Here is an 18,807-nt window from a genome sequence, read left to right as displayed (position 1 = left end):
ATACTGTATGCTCCACTAAGGTAGGTCATTTATGCAGCGTTGAATGTTTACTGTTTTCGAGACAGTAATCTGAAGATGTGCCTCTGCTAACTATCTTTGTTAAAAAAAAAAAACTTTTTTTAAAATGACTGATTATTGTTGTCTCTACCCTTAACACAGATTCAGCAGCTTCATCTAACCGCCTTTGTTTCTACAAGCATAAATTATGTGATAAAATGGCACCAATTGTTAATAATAGTATATCTTATCTGACTATTTGTTATGTTATCTAAACTCCTTGCTGTGGTTTGATAAAAAATGATCTATGGTACTTGCTTATATAAGTGCTTATAACAGAAGCAACCATCCGACGATCTTCACTTCTTAAAGATTTGCCATGATGATGAAGGTCAGTCATTCATTCGCAAATACTTAACTTAAATATTTCACGTATTAAAGTATTCTAATGAACTTCTGCTGGAAAAATACCTTTGCTTTTAATAGATTGATTTCAGATACCTGTCATCATGAAAGATAAGGATTCAGAGATTGCTATTGTTGGCATAGGATGTAATTTCCCCGGAGGTAAGAATATTAAACTAAAAGGATTTGCTTACACCAAACTGGCAGCAAGCATTTTTTTTAAATAAATGTTTTTTTGTTTTGTGTACCCAAATTAAATTAAATCTGCCTGTTGTAGGTGAGGGGCTCGATAATTTCTGGAAAGTCTTGTTTGAGGGAAAGAACTGTACAGTGCAAATACCTTCTGAGAGGTTTGACCAGAACGAGTGGTACGATCAAGATGACAATAAGGCTGGAAAATCACGAACTGCAAAAGCTGCATTTGCTGATGGGTAAGCCTAGCAGAAAACGTGCGTATGGATATACAGTATTAGTTGTTGAAATTTAGTAAAAAACAGTAAACTGCAGCCATTTAACAATCATAACAGATAAATTATTATGTAGTTTCTAAAATGGACTGCTTCACATTGTATCACACTGAAATGCTGAAATGTAAACAAGCAGTGCACCTCTAATATATTTAGATTATCATAATATAATATCCTTAATCACTTAATCTGTGAATTAAAAGCTGTTTTCTTATTGAAGAAGGCAAATATTGCTGGTGTTGCTATTATCCTGTATTTTTGTAATTCATTATGAGAATAAAACCATTCTGCTGATTTAGATTGTTTCATACTGAAAAGCCAACACTATTTCTTAGAAACTAATTAACTGCCCAGAATGTCCAATTCTACTGTAAAACATCATATACATTTTAAGTGGCTGCAAATGAAAATTTATATCAGACATTTTATTTACAGATTCAACAATTTTGATCAGAAATTTTTTGGCATTACCGATGCTGAGATGGAGCAAATGGATCCACAGCACAAGATGCTTCTGCAGTGTACTTACAGGGCACTCGAGAATGCTGGGATGCCCTTGGAGAAAGCCAGTGGGAGTAAAACAGGAGTTTTTCTGGGTAGTGACCAAACATGATTTGATTATTACAGTGATGCATTAAGAATAACAATAATATTTATAAAAATAAACAATTCTGCATGTTGTTTCAGGCTTAATGAACAGAGACTATGAACTCACCATGGCTAATGTCAATCCTGTCATCATTAATCACTGCACTGGTACTGGTATAGCAATGAGCATAGCTGCCAACAGAATCTCCTATACCTTTAACTTTACTGGACCTTCTTTGTCCATTGACTGCGCCTGCTCCTCATCTCTGGTTGCCCTTCATCTAGCCTGTCAAGCCATGAGACAAGGTAAATAAACGTGACTTGACTTCACATTCCTTTTAATAAGTCAACTCAAGCAATATTGACACTATTTATGAACATGTGCATGAATATATACACTAAATAACCTATATACTGTAAGCTTTATTGGATGAGGTATCTGTAAAATGCTTTCAGGCAATTTTTTTAAACAGAAATCATTCAGTCTATTTTTACACATTTTTTTAGCACTTCAAATGTAATTAATTTTAAGGATTATTGAGCAAGATAACAGCACAAAAACCTTTTCAATGATAACATTGACAGCTTTATAGTCTTTGGTTTTTGCATGTGGCCCATATTCTTTGATTTTTCTATAGTATTTTATGACAAATGTGTCTGTGCTACCTTGTTCATATAATTGTCCTCTGCAAAAAAGGGCATGGTCAAAGAGACAACAATTCCTGATAACTAAGATCAATTATCTTATAAATTGATCTTATAAATTGATCTTATAAATTGACCAATTAAACATTTTTTATTTTTATTTATTTTTATTTTTTGAATGGCAACGATTTCTTTAAGATTACATCTACAGGATTTGATACAGTATGTTTGTGTTAGTAATTGTAGAGGTCACAAAAGTATGTTAAATACGTCTGATTTGGCTATTATTCTTTATTAAAGTTAGTATGACTGCTTTGTCCAACAGGAGACTGTGACTTGGCTGTATTTGGTGGTGTTAACTGCATTTTTCAGCCAAGAGTATTTGTGGCATTAAGCAAGGCAAAGATGATCTCACCTGATGGAACCAGCAAACCATTTTCGAACACAGCAGATGGCTACGGCAGAGGAGAAGGCTGTGGTGTCATCCTGCTGAAGCCCTTGAAAAAAGTATTTCACTGCATAAATGATTGATGATCCTCATTAAATGTACATTCAGCCACAATGATTTTGAAATGTGGATAATAATAGAACGTATGTGCATAATCTGACAGGCTCTACAAGACCATGACCATATTTGGGGCATTGTATGCAAGACAGCGGTAAATCAAGATGGCCACACTGTCACTCCAATCACAAAGCCATCGATGATCCAACAGGAACAGCTGCTCAATACAATTTATTCTGCAGAGACCTACCTGTCTGATATTCAATACCTTGAAGCTCATGGGACTGGGACTCCAGTTGGAGATTCAGTAGAAGCAGAGAGCATCTCTAAAGTCATTGCCAAGGCACGGTCTTCAGAGGTAGGGCCACTCCTTATCGGCTCGGTTAAGAGTAACATTGGACATACAGAATCTGCAGCAGGAGTGGCAGGACTGATAAAGGTACTTCTGATGATGAAACATGAAACCATTGTACCTTCAGTGTTCTACTCCAAGGAAAGTTCTAGCATAGATGTTAAAGCTCTCAATCTAAAAATTCCCACCAAAGCTGAGAAATGGGTCACCAGTAATGGTTCGGTGAGAGTTGCTGGGATAAATAACTTTGGATTTGGAGGCACAAATGCTCATGCAGTTGTGAAACAATATCTTCAGGCAAAAACACCTAAAGAAGCTGTCAAGGAACAACACAACTTTTTTGTACTTTCTGCAGCTACAGAGAAATCACTGGCAAGGATGATAGAAGACACAGTAGAAAACATTAATACAAAGAATATAACTGATCTACACAGCCTGGCTTATACATCTGGCTGTAGGAGGAGTCACTGGAAGCATAAATACAGAAAAGCATTTCACATATTATCTTTGGCTGATTTGAAAGAGAAACTTGTGAATGCTCAAAACAAAAAGAGTGCCCCAGCAAAGCAATATCCAAGACTAGTGTTTGTGTTTTGTGGAAATGGTGTTACTTACAGAGGTATGTGCAAACAGCTTCTAAAAGTGGAATCTATTTTCAGGGACAAAATAAGGGAGATTGAGAATCTTTTTCAAAGATACATGAAAATCAAGCTGGTAGAGACACTGGAGATTGAGTTTGAACAAGAGGTTGGTTTCTCAAAACCAGAAATTGTTCAGCCTCTCCTCTTTGCTGTCCAGGTTGCCATTGCAAATCTACTAATGCACTGGGGGATTAAGCCTGATGCTGTTCTTGGACATTCTGTTGGAGAGGTTGCTGCAGCTCATTGCTCTGGTTTGTTGTCACTTGAGGATGCAGTAAAGGTGATCTACTATCGAAGTAATTTGCAGAGTAGAGTAATGGGAGGGAAAATGCTTGTTGTAAGCAACATGCCTATATCAAATTTGTTGAAAATCCTCCCTTCTTACTCTGGGAGGATTTGCTTGGCAGCACAAAACAGCCCTCAGTCATGCACACTTTCAGGAGATAAAGATGCTATCGATTGTTTGCACAAGAGCTTATGCGATTCAGATGATGGCAAAAATTTGTTCCTGCATGTTTTGGATGTGCCTGCTGCTTATCATAGTCATATGATGGATCCTATTGTGGAGGAAGTAGAGAACAGTATAGGCCAGTTACATACACAGAACATGGAGACAGAATTATTCTCAACAGTGACAGGAGACAAGGTGTGCAAAACAGATTTTGTTAACGGTAAATATTGGGCAAGAAACATCCGAGAGCCGGTTGCATTTGAGCAAGCGCTAAAATCAGTTAAACAGACCAAGAATGCAATATTTGTTGAAATTGGCCCAAGAAGGGCTTTGCAGAGGAACATCATTGAGACTTTAGGGAGTGACACAGTGGTGCTCTCTTCAGTGCAGCCAGATAAAGATCTTGAGACAATGCTGAGTGTTGTCTCTAAACTATTTGAAGTGGGAGTCAATATAGACTGGGACAAGTTCTACAAAGGCTGTGAGATGGAACCACTTCCTTTTCCAAGGTATCTGTTTGACAGTGTAAAGAAAGATGTACTTACTGAAGCTACCCTCTCTGTTGACAGTAGTACTCATCCTGCAATTACACAGTTAAGTAAAAATGGCTTGGATTTCAGCTGTAATCTCTCCTCAGGGGCACTGTCCTATCTGTATGAACATAAACATCAAGGTGTTGCCATTGTTCCAGGGGCATTTTATGTTGAATTAGGCTTAGCAGCTGTCATGACAAGTGTAAAACCAAAACAGCCTCTTAGCTGTCTGCAGCTCAGTATAAGGTTTCACACGCCATGTGTTTTGTCACGAAATGCACCCGATGTGAAAGTACAATTGGATCTAACTGAAAGTTCAGCAGGGCATCGCTTTCAGTTCAAAGTGCACTCTGTGTCAGTAAATTATGCGTCAGGGAAAGTTGAGTCAACACAGGCAAGATTGCCTGAAGAGTCATACATTTCACTGAACTGTGTCTCTAAAAGGTGCCAGTCTGTGGTGAGTTCAGAGGAGTTCTATAAGAACCTATCTTTGGGTGGATTTCAGTATGGTTCCATTTTCAAAATCAAGGAAAATGTTTATTATGGAGAAGAACTTGGAGAAACATACTCAGTTGTTACTGTCCCTGATGAAATAATGCCCCAACTGCATGACTACTATATTCATCCTGTAGTCTTAGACTATCTCATGCAACTTGTTCCTGTCACAGGAACATATCATTTCTTGGGAAGACCTGGATTCCCCTCACAAATAGGCAGCCTAACTGTGTTTGAACCGTTGCAGAAGAAAATGGTTGTGTATTTGAAAGCAACTCATATAGGAAATGAGGAACTTACCATTTGTGGTTGTTTTACTGACAAAGAGGGCAGGGTTTTAGTTGAACTTAAGAATGTAATCATTACCTACCTAGGGAATTGCTCTCGTGTTGTAGAAGAGTATTTTTACCACAACAGTTACAGCACAGTTTCAGAGCATGATAACCTCTCAACACCAAAATCACTGGTTTTTGCTGATAATTTAGGAATTTCTACGGGCCTAAAACCATACTTAGACCCAGCTTCAAAATACATTTCCTTAACTTATAACAAGGTACTTATAGAACGGGAATTTGAAGTTTTTCTGTCAGACCTAAACATTCAAAATGTCAGTACAAACTTGCAGGAAGTGTTGTTCATGTGGGGTGTTACAGAGTCAAGCTCACATAAAGCAGATAATGTTTTGGAATGCATGGCAAGTTATTGTGAGATTTTCCGGAAAATTGTTGCAGGCCTGAAATCAATGCATTTCCAAAACTCTATCAGAGTAGTAACCTTCCGGTCAACAGGAGGCTCAGTAAACCACATCAGTCCCGGTTTTGCACTGTCTGGAATGACAAGAGCATGTGCAGCAGAATTATCAGACCTTTCGTTTCAGTTGATAGACATAGATTCTACTAAAGACATTAAATCCTTGGCTGAGATCATCAGATCATACCCTTGCAGCAAATACCCAGAGTTAGTCATAAAAGATTGCCAGATCCTTAAGCCTCAGATTACTCACACGCCAATCTTAGACAGCCCACATCACATTGTCCACAAATCACAGTGTGAAAGCTTTATCTTGCAAACCTCTGATCCCTACAGAGTGACAAGCCTGTCAGCAGTTGTTTCTGATGAATGTACTGAACCCATTCAAGGGAAAAATGTGGAGGTTGATCTCTGTAAAATATGCATGCACTCCTCCGACTATTTTCCAGTAAGTGTGTCTGACATTAAATTTGCAGAAACTCTCTACTGGAGCGAACAAACCTCTCAGAACCACAAACTTTTAGCTCTTGACTTTAGTGGTACTGTCACAGCTGTGGGAAAGGATGTGAAGGAACTAAAAGTCGGAGACCATATAGTGTCCTGTTTCCCTGTTACTGCCAGTAGCAAAGTTGTTATTCCAGCAGATGCATGCTACAAAACAAAGAGATTTTCAATTTTGAAGGACATTCCCTGTGTTTCTTACTGTATACTTGCTTGGGAGATCTTACATTGTGCCCTTCCTAAAGTCAGACACAAGAAGTTAGGCATTTTCTCCACTATTCCTGACTCGGTTCTGGTGAAAATTTTAACCGGTATGGCGGTCAAATCAGGTTGGAGTGTCACTGTCGCCAAAAACCCCAATCAAATGTCTCATGATTTCAGTGAGATGGCAGGAATTGTACTTCTGCCTCCCCATGATGAAACTGTCATTACAACAGCAAGTCAAATAACAAGTGTTAAAGATGTCATTGTTGTTGCTGATAGCCAGCCAAACACCTTTGTTAGCCAGCTTGCTTTTAGGGGTCATATTAATAATGTACATATGAAAATCCTTTTCACATCAAGCCTCTTGCAAAAGCAGTTAATTACAGCACGGAGACCGCATGTGCTACACTTGCTGAAAAACATGTGTTTGGATAAAATCTTTGCAGCTATTGAAACAAACACCATTCAGAATTCCAAAAGAGGAAACATTGATTGCTTACCTTCGGAATCATACTTCAGATGCCAGACCATGCCGGTGATTGCCTTGAGTCATGATACCAAAGATGAACCATCAGATATTCCACTGATACCTAAAGCCAAAAAGTTGTTTCAGAAGCATGCCGTTTACATTGTGACAGGTGGTCTATCAGGACTTGGGTTTCAGACAGTGAAGTTCATTGCACATAGAGGTGGGGGAAATATTGTTATCCTGTCTAGGAGTGGTGCAAATGATGAGATAAAACAGGAGATAAATAATGTAAAAAATCAGTGTCAGTGTGTAATCACAAGATTACAGTGTGATGTTTCAATCTCAGAGCAAGTGCATCAAGCAGTTGCTCAGATCAGAAAACTTTTTCCATTCAAACCAATCAAAGGAGTGTTCCACAGTGCAGTAATCCTTCATGATGGACTAATTGAAAACCTAAACAAATCCCTCTATGAGAAAGTCATGAGGCCGAAAGTGAATGGTGTAATTAACCTTCACTATGCTACCAAACACTGTGATCTGGATTATTTTGTGTGCTACTCCTCCATTTCAGCTTACCTTGGCAATGCTTCACAGACAAACTATGCTTCTGCCAACTCATTTATGGATACCTTCTGCCAGTATCGCAGAAATATTGGACTTCCTGGGCAAGCAATTAACTGGGGAGCTTTAAATCTGGGTCTCCTGTTAAACCAACATCATTTTCAAAAATTTCTGGAGTCAAAAGGAATGATGATCCTAGAGGTCACAGAAATCCATGATAGTCTTGAACAGTGCCTTTTGATCAACAAACCTCAACAGGTTGTGTGCAGATTCCATTTCAAGAACATTAGATATAATGTTCTGTCTCAAAACAAATCTCTTACTATGCGGCTCTCAGCACTGGTAGAAGAAGAGCTCAAAAAGGCTAAAATGATCAACTCAAAACTTGAGCAGACAAACACAATCTCTTCCCCCAATGAATATATCAAATCACTGCTAAGTGAAAATACTCACATTGAACAAGATGAGCTGAGTGACGATATTCACCTGTCATCACTAGGCATTGATTCCATGATGGCCATGACACTGCAGAACATCATCTTCCAAGAAAAAGGATTAAATGTGCCCCTGGTAACACTCCTTGATCCAGAGAAGACAGTGTCAGACTTAGTAAAAACACTGGTGGAAATTGAAAATGGGAGGAATCAAGAGAGAAACAATGACCTCCATCCTATTATGGAGAAAACAGGATTTTAGTTCTTATTACATTTGATGGTTTATAGGGGCATATTTATATGCGCATCTTCAGTTTAAATGCAGGTGCTTGTGTTATTTATGCTTCATTCGGAATTTATATTCTTTGGAATATTTGCAAACTATTGTGCATATAGTAAATGTCAGTGTATATACTGATATTGCAGTTATGTTGTTGAATGTTCTCTGGACAATGCTGTGGCTATTAAATGAACTGTATAGTTTTTGGGTAATGTTATATGCTGGTATCATTCAGTTAGATAGATACGCAGTAGACATTTGTATACAGTTATATGCAGTTGTTAGCAATAGCTAGGTAGTGTATAGCAATAGATGCAGTACAATTTATGTTCATTGTTGAACATTTTCTTTTTTTTTTATCTCCACACAATCTTGATATAATATTGCTATGCTCATTAAAAGAACAGTGTAAGTATTGCTTGCAAAGATACTGTAGATATCACAACTGTGATACTGTTCTTCATAAATGTTTTCTTGTTTGTCCTCAACATCTTAAGTTATTGACAAAGCAAATGCTCATTTATTAAAATGTTTCAAGTTGTTTCAAGTGTCAAGGTTTATTCAGCAGAAATCCAGAAATGCCATAGGGGAAACACAGATCTCACCACACCTCTAAGTGTCATTCATTAACCAGGATCAGAATGATTTGTAAATACTTATTTTTAATGTATTATCCTTTTTTTTATGTATATCTCGACTTATGCTGATTTCACGTGTAACAGATATGTTTATTGTTTTTGTAACTTTGTATTCCCCTTGTATTTCTTTTTACAATAAATAATTTGTGTACAATATTTGTGTTTCCCCCTCATTTCTATGTAAGCAGGGAGCAGCCAACTGTTGTTGCAATTACTGACCAGTTAATATTCAATCTAAGCAATCTGATCCTAAAGTATGATATTCCATTTCACATAACTCTTGTTACAAACAAATCACCTCAATATAAGGAGCTTTTTAGGGGGCTAAATGTTCTCTATCATCAATCTTATCATCAGATCATTTACATTTCAAATCTAAGATTCCCTTGGATTTATATATATATATATATATATATATATATATATATATATATATATATATATATATATATATATATATATATATATATATATATATATATATATATGTATATAAAAACATCCAAAATATAATGATGAAATTAGTGATTTTAACCTGTTCTTTAATGTATTTCTATTATTATAGTAAGGAACAAACAAGAATAGATTTTACCTTTATTTTTGTTCAGGGATTTGTTTCTCAGGCAGTCCCACTATTTTAAATAGTGGTATGTATTCATCCTTATTGAATATCACAAACTCTTACTGTAGCTTGATCTATGGTAGCTCCATATAAGAATACTGTAATTTTTTTGTGTGTGTGTGCGTGTGAAGAAATACAAAGACAAATAAAGAAATAGAAATAATTGTTTTTTTTTATCATTGTTTATTATTTTTCATATTTTATTATCATTGTTTATTATTTGTCATATTTGTCAATTTTATTTCACAAAATACATAGCAAAATTAATAGAATGTTTCCTTTACAAAGCACCCTTACAAGCAAGTGAAAAATACCAAAATCATCAAATCAATTTGATCGCATGATCAACTCTATACATTTTTAGTAATTTTTTATAAATAATCAGCATATATTTAAGATAGAAAGATGTGTTTTCGTTATGTTGTTTATACTTTATCATTGCTTTCTTTTAGAAGTGTAGCCAGTGAGTTCAGTGTGATATTGGGATCGAGTAAAGTAGCAAGTGAAATATTCACCCCAATATCCTGAAACAGTTGATTTTGCAATGTCATTGCCAGCATTGAATCAATGCCCAGCGAGGCAAGGCAAGATTCAGGCTCACAGTCATCCGCATCAACATTACAAACACCACTGACCATGTCTCTAATGTAATCATCAAAAGATGACTGTGGATCCTTTCTGGACTCAATCACAGCTTTAATTTCAAGCTCTTTCTCAATTAAGGCGGCTAGTCGCACTTTTAGAGAGGTATTCTGAGAGAGAACGTTGTTCTTCAGGTTTCGGAAGTTGAATTTACACACAACTTGTTGAGGCTTGTTTTCCAATAAGCAGTGCTTTAAAGCTTCATGAATTTCTGACACCTCCATTGTCATCAAACCTTTGGCTTCTAAGAATTTTTGAAAATTTGCTTTGTTGAACAGAAGACCCAATTTAAGGGGCCCCCAATTTATAGACTGTCCAGCAAGTCCTGCGTTGCGCCGGTAGTGGCACAATGTGTCTAGAAATGAGTTGGCTGCTGCATAATTCGCCTGGGATGCATTGCCAATAAAAGATGAGATGGATGAATAACATACAAAATAATCAACTTTGCAATTCAAAGTAGCATAGTGGAGGTTAAGTGCACCACTGACCTTTGGACGCATGACTTTTTCAAAGAGAGACTTATTAAGTGTTTCTAATAGCCCATCATGTAGCACAGCAGCACTGTGAAAAACTCCTTTTATTGGACAAGAAGGGAAGTTTTGTCCAATGACAGTAATTGCTTCCAATACCTTATCTGGCACAGAAACATCACACTGCAGAGTGAGTATTCTTGCCCCATATCTCTTTTTAAGGTTGTTGATATGCAGCTGTGTCTCCATAGATGGAGCACTCCTCGAGAGTGTAGCAATGCACTTCCCACCCCAGTGTGAAATGAACGTGACTGTTTCAAGTCCCAGTCCAGATAAACCACCAGAAACTATGTACACTGCAGTCTTTGAGAAGAGCCGGATAGGTCTGGGGTGTAGATGTATCTGAGACCTTTCAGCCATAGACCCATTGTTATTTAAAACAATCAAGGACAGAGCTTTTGCAGTGAAGTATGAACCGATCCCTTCTGATTCTGATTGGGTAGGCTGGAAAACCTTGCTTTGTAAAGATAAATTGCTATCCAAGTGCATCATTTTTATCCATTGGTTTACAACAGAGTTCTGTGTTTTGAGATGGGATTTCTGAAAAATGTCATACAACTGAACAAAGTGGAAGCACATATTCTCATTATCATTTGAAAGAATGCTTTTTGGAGGTGCATTGTCACAAACAAGGAAAATGTGCTTTGCACTGGCCTCACTTCTTAACTGTGCCACACATGCCTGATCATATGGAGGTATGAGGACAAAAACAGGACAATGGTCTGAACATTGACTAAATCCATTCAATTCCATTTCTGTAAAAACATTCCATCCTGACTTGTTTGCTGTGACCGTTAACACCTTCATCAGAGTGGAATCTGGAGTTGTTGAAAAAATACACAATGTTTTCTTTTGTTTGACTATACGTGATGCGGTGTGCAAAATCTCCCAAGCAAGAATAATGTAAGAGACACAAGGAATGTCTTTCAGAAACTGAATTCTCTTTGTTTTATAGCAAGCATCCTCTGGAATGGTAACCTTTGAGGCTGCTACAGTGGGGTAACAGGTGACTATATGGTCGCCTACTTTTAGGTTTCTTACATCTTTTCCCACAGCTGTGACAGTCCCACTAAAGTCAAGGGCTAAAAGTTTGTGGTTCTGAGGTTTATGTTTACTCCAATATAGTGTCTGACCAAACTTAAGGCAAGACTGACTGACTGGAAAATAGTCTGAGGAGTGCATGCAAATCTTACCGAGCTGGACTTCCACATTTTTTCTGTCATTGAAATCATGTTCTTCATTATTTGGAATGGCTGATAAGCAAGCCATTTCATATGGGTTGGCTGTCAGTAGGAAAAAGCAGTCAGACCAAAGAGAGTTTACACCTTTGGCTATTTTATTAAGGGCTGTTCGTGTTATCTCTGTTGATTGGACCTGTCCTTGACTTATCATGACCTCTGGGAACTCATTGCTTTTATAAGAGCAAAGTACATATCCCAGGGCTTTTATGTCCTCACTTGACACTGTGGGAAGATCTATTAGCTGAAAAGAAATTTCCGACAACTCAGCAGCACAGGCCCTTGTCATGCCTGATAGCACAAATCCTGGACTAATGTGATCAACTGTGCTTTCAGAAGATCTGTAAGTTATGACATGAAGAGTGCGCAAGTGTTTGCACTTCTTCAAAGTCAAAATTATGTGGCGGTAAAGCTCACAAATGTCAGCCAACTGCTCCAAAACTGTCTCAGTTTTAAGAAAGCTGAGGTTTTGACAACTGCAGATAAACACAACTTTCTCCATATCAGCTGTATGATGATCCAAGTGCAATAGAAAATCTGGAACTTGCGAAGAAGACAAACTAGTAGGAGAGATAAATACAGATGAAGTGTGTAAGTATGTCTTTAGTGCATTAGAGATACCTAAAGTATCTTCAAAGACAACAGCTTTAGGTTTCCTGTCTATGCTGGTAAATTCAGAGACAGTGAGTCTTTCATTATGAAAGAAGTAAAAGTCAGTAACTACGGCACTGTCTCCTACAAGTGTGATTCTGACATCTTTCAGTTCAATCAGTGTTCGTCCTTTTCTGTCTGTGAAGCAACCACATACCTCAAAGTATTCTGCCATCTCCTGAGTAAGCCTCATATATATGACCATTTCTTTACACAGAGGTGCAGTTATTACCATGCTGCCAATTGCAGAGGGAAATCCTTGCCTTATAGTGCTGTTACTCAGGCCTAAAACAGCAGTCAACTGAAAAAAATAATCTAAAACAACAGGATGCAAGCAGTAATTGTATAACTGAGTAAACAGTTGATCTGGTATCCTGATATTGGCCACTGCTTCTTTGAAATCCTCTCCATACTGGATGTCACCCAGCTGTTGAAAGTAGGGCCCATACTCAAACCCTGCTTGGTTAAGTGTAACATATACCTGTTCCTCTGTTATGACTGATGGGCATCTCTTAAGAACAGCATCCAAGACAATGTTTTGGTGGTCCATCACAGCTGGTCCATTTCTATAAGCAATGGTGCCTGATGCATGCTTTGTAGAAGAAGACCGTATCTGAAACAAAGTCTTGTTCTCATGAGGCTCAAGCTGCACCTTCAGACTATATGAGCTCTTACTAAGAACAAGCAAATTCTGAAAGTTTATTGTAAGTTGAAGTGAAGTCAGAGGTATTTTTGGGAACAAAGATTCTATGACAGAAGCCAAAGCCAGTTCCGCATACAGAGCGCCTGGGGCTATGGCTATTCCATTGCTTTTGTGCTCCCAAAGGTAAGGAGTGGCCTCTATTGACAAACTGCATTTGAAAATCCTGTTATTTTCTTTATGGGAAATAATCAGGGGATGGCGCAAGAGGGCCATTACTTCATTACCTTGTCTTACTTCCTCAAAGTATACATCATTTTTAGGGCAATTAAACTGATAGACTGGGTATGAAGCTGGTGTTGACTGAAACCCATTGTATAACTGGTCCCAGTCTACATTGACTCCAAGCTCAAAGAGTTTGGATACAACAGAAAGTAGTGCATCTTGATCTTTGTCTGGTTGGATTGGGGAGAGCACTACTGCATCATTTCCTAATGTCTCCATTATGTTTCTTTGCAAAGCCCTTCTTGGACCAATCTCAACAAAGATTATGTTTTTCCCAGTACTGGCCACTGCTCTCACTGCTTGTTGAAATGCAACTGGATTTCTAATATTTCTTGCCCAGTAATCACCAGTTACAAAATCCCCGACACAACACGCCCTTCCTGTTACTGTGGAAAACAGCTCACATTCCATTTCATGTCGATTTAAAGAACCAATGCTATCTCTAATTTGTGTCAGTACAGGATCCATCATATGACTGTGGTAGGCTGCAGGAACCTCCAAGACATGAAGAAACACATTTTTTGTCTTAAAAGACTTGTTTAACATTTGGTGGACACTTTCAATGGCATCTTTCTCACCAGATAAAACACATGACTGAGGACTGTTCAAAGCAGCTAGACACACTTTCCCAGTGTATGCTGGAAGAATTTTCAAAATATCTGACACTGTTACATTACCAACAACAAGCATCTTCCCTCCAGTGACTTTGCTTTGCAGAACACTTCTATAATAGATAACTTTCACTGCTTCTTCTAAAGACAGAAGCCCAGAGCAATGGGCTGCAGCAACTTCTCCAACAGAGTGTCCAAGTACAGCAGTCGGTCTGATGCCCCAGTGCTTTAGCAAGTGAGCTGTGGCAACCTGAATGGCAAAAAGGAGGGGCTGCACAATGTCTGGCTTTGAGAAATCATCATTGTCAAAGCTGCTTGCAATCTTCTGTAAAATACTTGTACTTCTGTAATTCTGAAAGACGTTTTCTACCTCTCTGACCTTTTCCCTGAAAACCGGTTCCTCTTTGAGGAGTTGCTTGCACATTCCTCTGTATGTAACCCCATTCCCACAGAAAACAAATACAACCTTGGGATCTGGTTTAATAGCATCAAACTGAATGTTTAAGCTGGTTTTCAGCTGTTCCTCTAAATCTGAAAGAGATGTTGTAACATAAACTTTCCTATATTTGTGTTTTATGTGACTTCTTCGGCATGCTGAAGTATACAAAAGAGTTCTTAGGTCAATTTTGCTATCAGTGCTGATTCTTTGATAAGTGTCAGCAATACACAACTCAAGGGATTTGCTTGTGGCTGCAGACAATGGGAACAATTTCCTTGAACCAAAACTTTCTAAGTTAGATGATGCACCATGTTTGTATTCTCTGATTATAGCATGTGCATTAGTTCCCCCAAAACCAAAATTATTAATTCCAGCCACCCTCTCCATGGAACTATTGCAATGCCATTTCTCAGCTTTGGTGGGAATTTTTACATTGAGAGCTTTAACATCTATGCTAGAACTTTCCTCAGAGTAGAACACTGAAGGTACAATGGTTTCATGCTTGATCATCAGAAGTACCTTTATCAGTCCTGCCACTCCTGCTGCAGATTCTGTATGTCCAATGTTACTCTTAACCGAGCCGATAAGGAGTGGCCCTACCTCTGAAGACCGTGCCTTGGCAATGACTTTAGAGATGCTCTCTGCTTCTACTGAATCTCCAACTGGAGTCCCAGTCCCATGAGACTCTATATACTGGACATCCATCATGTAAGTCCCTGTTGAATAGATTCTTTTGAGGAGCTCTTCCTGCTGGACCATCGATGGCTTTGTGATTGGAGTGACAGTGTGGCCATCTTGATTTACAGCTGTCTTGCATACAATGCCCCAAATATGGTCAAAGTCCTGAAGAGCCTTAAACAGATAATACAGATTTCAAAACATTACATTTGATTAGCTAATTTGAATGGATTTTATATATCAATACCTTCATCATTCATAACATACTTTTTTCAAAGTCTTTAGAAGAACTATTCCACAGCCTTCCCCTCTACCATATCCATCTGCTCTTCTACAGAAAGGTTTACTGGTGCCTTCAGGGGAAATCATTTTAGCTTTGCTGAGAGCCAGAAAGACCCGTGGCTCAAGAATACAGCTAACACCTCCACAAAGTGCCATCTCACAGTCACCTAGAGGGAAGAATAAATAAGTGCTAAAGAGGTTAAAAAATATATTACAACACCTCTAAATCATATTTTCCTACTACTGGTCACCTCACAGCTTTTAACATTAATATTCTAATTATTTTATGTCTTACAATCTAATCCAACTCATACAAAATAATGGCAAACGCAACAGTTCATATAATAAATTTCAGGAAAGTATACCAAAGCAAGATAATAAGACCCACCAACTAATTTCTAAAGTATTTCCACATTCCATACTCATATTAAATATGATCAGGTGAATCATCATTAAAGAATAAAATTATCAGAAGCTCTATTTACAATGCTGCAGAGGTTGTGGAAAAAAAATCAACCTATGCCAGTTATCAGGGGCTATCAAGCTATCTGCCTTTATTGCAGAGACCAGATAGCGCAAGAATCACACACACAAATAGTAATGCTATTATGGAGACAATGCAAAGGTTTGTTGTGCTACAAAACGTCATCGCCACAGACCTTTGCCCAATATACATAGCTTGGGTCTTTACTTTTTTTTTTTTATTATTACCTCCAGTATTTTCAGTCAACCATTTTCTAAAAGGAGGCTGAAGTGTTGCAGTATTGTAAGTTAAGAAAGGATTTACCTTGTCTGATTGCTTGACATGCAGAGTGGAGTGCAACTAAGGAAGAGGAGCAGGCACTGTCAATGGCAAATGAAGGTCCAGTGAGGTTGAATGTGTATGAGATCCTGTTCGCTGCTATACTCATCGCTGTCCCTGTGCCATTGTAATGGGTGATTGTACTTGGACTGTTGTTCAGTAGTGTTTCATAGTCTCTGTTCATTAACCCTGAAAAACAGTATGACCAGAACATATGTATACACAGCTGCTCCACCTGATTGTGTGTCGATGACAATGCTGTACTTAGAATTGCTCACCAGCCAAATAATATCTGCTCTATGCTGGGCTCATAAAGCTTCCTTTACGCTGATAGAATAAATAACAAAATATACTGAAATATGGTTTTATTATTACCTATATAAACACCAGTTCTGGAGCCACTGACTTTTTCCATGGGAATGCCAGAATCCTCCAGTGCTCTATAAGAACACTGCAGAAGAAGCTTCTGCTGGGGGTCCATAAAATTAGCTTCAGCTTCAGAGATGCCAAAAAACCTGTGATCGAACTCATTGAACCTGGTAGAAGAGAAGCAGAATGCCTCATATTTAATCTTTCTGTAGGAAATTTGTTTTAATTCAGAAAATAAAACTTTTACTTTATACAACATATATTTCAACTCAACGCAAAACAATTATTTACCCATCTATGAAAGCAGCTTTAGTAGTTTGTATTTTGCCAAGAATAGTGTCATCAGGATTATACCACTGTTTTATATCAAACCTCTGCTCTGGTATATCCACAGCACAATTTTTCCCTTCAACAAGAACTTTCCAGAAATTGTCAAGTCCCTCACCTGCATGGATGGCACAAACATCATAAGTATTCATATACAATAAAATCATCAAAGAATCGGTGTGGAGAACACTGGCACTTACCTCCTGGGAAGCTACACCCAATGCCAACAACAGCAATATCTTCATCCATGTTGTTTGCCTCACCAACAATTCTTCAACAGATATAAGCTTTGGCACCACACTATATACACCTTCATCCTCACTGTTCCTGTTATAAATCTGAGTGCATGTGCCTGTATCCATGGCTGTCCCACACCCCAGAGGCTTTATAAAGTTTTCTCAGCTGTAAGAATTGTTTAAAGCAAAAAGACGTCTCTTTTAAGAGAGGGATATTAGGTTACATGCGGGTTCTTCATGCAACCCACAATTAAGGTGGTTTGAAACAAAAGCCATTAACTGCATGGCTGAGCAAAGATACAAAAAAAGAAAAAGGCATTTAGAGCCGCTTCCTATAAGGGGGACATAATGGAGGCATTTTCTCCAACTTACAATAATACATTGGCATTATAGTATCCTGATCAGTTAAAAGAGCTTTTACTTTATCATGCCTCAATGAAGAGAAATAACCAGGGAGAAAATTACCCTGGAAGAAAGATCAGTTTCCTCTTCATTTGTTCTTTAGGGACAGTATAGGCAGTGATCATTTAAAGCAGTTGCCTCCTATTATTACTGAGGTAAGGGGATATCCTGGCTGAATCCTGGCCATTTGCTGTATTAAATGTCTAAGTTTCTTTGCTTAGTTGTTTCTCATTTCGAATTTTAAATCTTGCTAGAATATAGTATATTTACTTTATCAGGAAAAAAAAAACACAACACTTCTTATTTCCATTTTCAGCACACTTTATTAGTTATTCATCATTGCTCATTTTTATTTAGACAAATAACTCTTATGAGGACTAATTCACCAAGCAGACAAAGACCTTATTACATAGACTCTTATATACAGGGTTGCCACCACAACTCCTATACCAGCCACAAAACTGGCCCAATTAATCAGTCAAAGAGATGACTCCCATCAGCACCATTTCAAAGTAATATTAAACAAATAAATAGGTCACGAAGTAAAATCAAATTTGTTTATACAACGAAATAACCTGCCAGCTGATATAAAAAAGTAAAAAAAAAAAAAAAAGCTTGGTATTAATTCTGCAGACTATATATTTTGTAGCAGTAAAAGAAGGACACGTATTCAAAATAAAATTGCTTTCCTCATTTTCCAAAAACTTTGCTGGAAGGTCCTCCTTAAACAAGCGGATACATGGATCTTTAGCCTATTAATGAAGTAATACTGATATTACATTCTTGGCTTATATTTGATGAAATTAGCGAATTAATGATAAATAAAAATAAACTTTTACTTTAAAACTGCTTGAAAAATGTATGTTTGTATAAATAAAAAATTAAGCAGGTTTGTGCCAGTCTGCAAAATTGAAGGATAACTCGAAATACACTACAACTAGCTTGAATTGATTTAGAAGGGCCATGGTTAATTAAAAGACGCTGGTAATTTTATTTTTTATAATAATAATAATAATAATAATTATATATATATATATATATATATATTATACAGTACGTACCAAAAGTTTGGACACACACCTTTTCATTCAAAGAGTTTTCTTTATTTTCATGACTATGAAAATTGTAGATTCACAC

General features: G+C 37.5%; 2 protein-coding genes across 2 annotated transcripts; one reads left to right on the top strand and one right to left on the bottom strand.

Annotated features, from left to right (window-relative positions):
- Positions 1–506: 506 nt before the first annotated feature.
- On the top strand, positions 507–8,336 carry fasn2 (fatty acid synthase 2; the record flags this gene model as incomplete). The annotated part of the gene is made up of 6 exons (XM_083552538.1): positions 507–564; positions 680–833; positions 1,305–1,465; positions 1,557–1,763; positions 2,428–2,609; positions 2,714–8,336. The coding sequence occupies 6 exons, from the start codon at positions 507–509 to the stop codon at positions 8,258–8,260; spliced, it is 6,309 nt and encodes a 2,102-aa protein (XP_083408664.1). The 3' UTR covers positions 8,261–8,336.
- A 1,434-nt stretch (positions 8,337–9,770) lies between these two features.
- On the bottom strand, positions 9,771–17,533 carry pks1 (polyketide synthase 1). The gene is made up of 6 exons (XM_083553568.1): positions 17,233–17,533; positions 16,997–17,150; positions 16,712–16,872; positions 16,322–16,525; positions 15,520–15,701; positions 9,771–15,426 (listed from the first exon to the last, which is right to left on the bottom strand). The coding sequence occupies exons 1-6, from the start codon at positions 17,279–17,281 to the stop codon at positions 9,964–9,966; spliced, it is 6,213 nt and encodes a 2,070-aa protein (XP_083409694.1). The 5' UTR covers positions 17,282–17,533; the 3' UTR covers positions 9,771–9,963.
- Positions 17,534–18,807: the final 1,274 nt, after the last annotated feature.

The sequence above is a fragment of the Silurus aristotelis genome (assembly GCF_946808225.1).
Source record: "Silurus aristotelis genome assembly, chromosome: 1".
NCBI classification, from domain to species: Eukaryota; Metazoa; Chordata; class Actinopteri; order Siluriformes; family Siluridae; genus Silurus; species Silurus aristotelis.
This window is presented reverse-complemented; position numbering and strand designations above follow the sequence as displayed.

Excerpts from the sequence above, each read along its gene's own strand:
- pks1 (XM_083553568.1), bottom strand. The coding sequence starts at position 17,281 with ATGGATGAAGATATTGCTGTTGTTGGCATTGGGTGTAGCTTCCCAGGA. Across the intron at positions 17,151-17,232 it reads TGGGTGTAGCTTCCCAGGAG|GTGAGGGACTTGACAATTTC; the intron begins GTAAGTGCCAGT and ends CCATCCATGCAG. Across the intron at positions 15,702-16,321 it reads ATGTCAAGCAATCAGACAAG|GTGACTGTGAGATGGCACTT; the intron begins GTAAATCCTTTC and ends TCTTCCCTCTAG.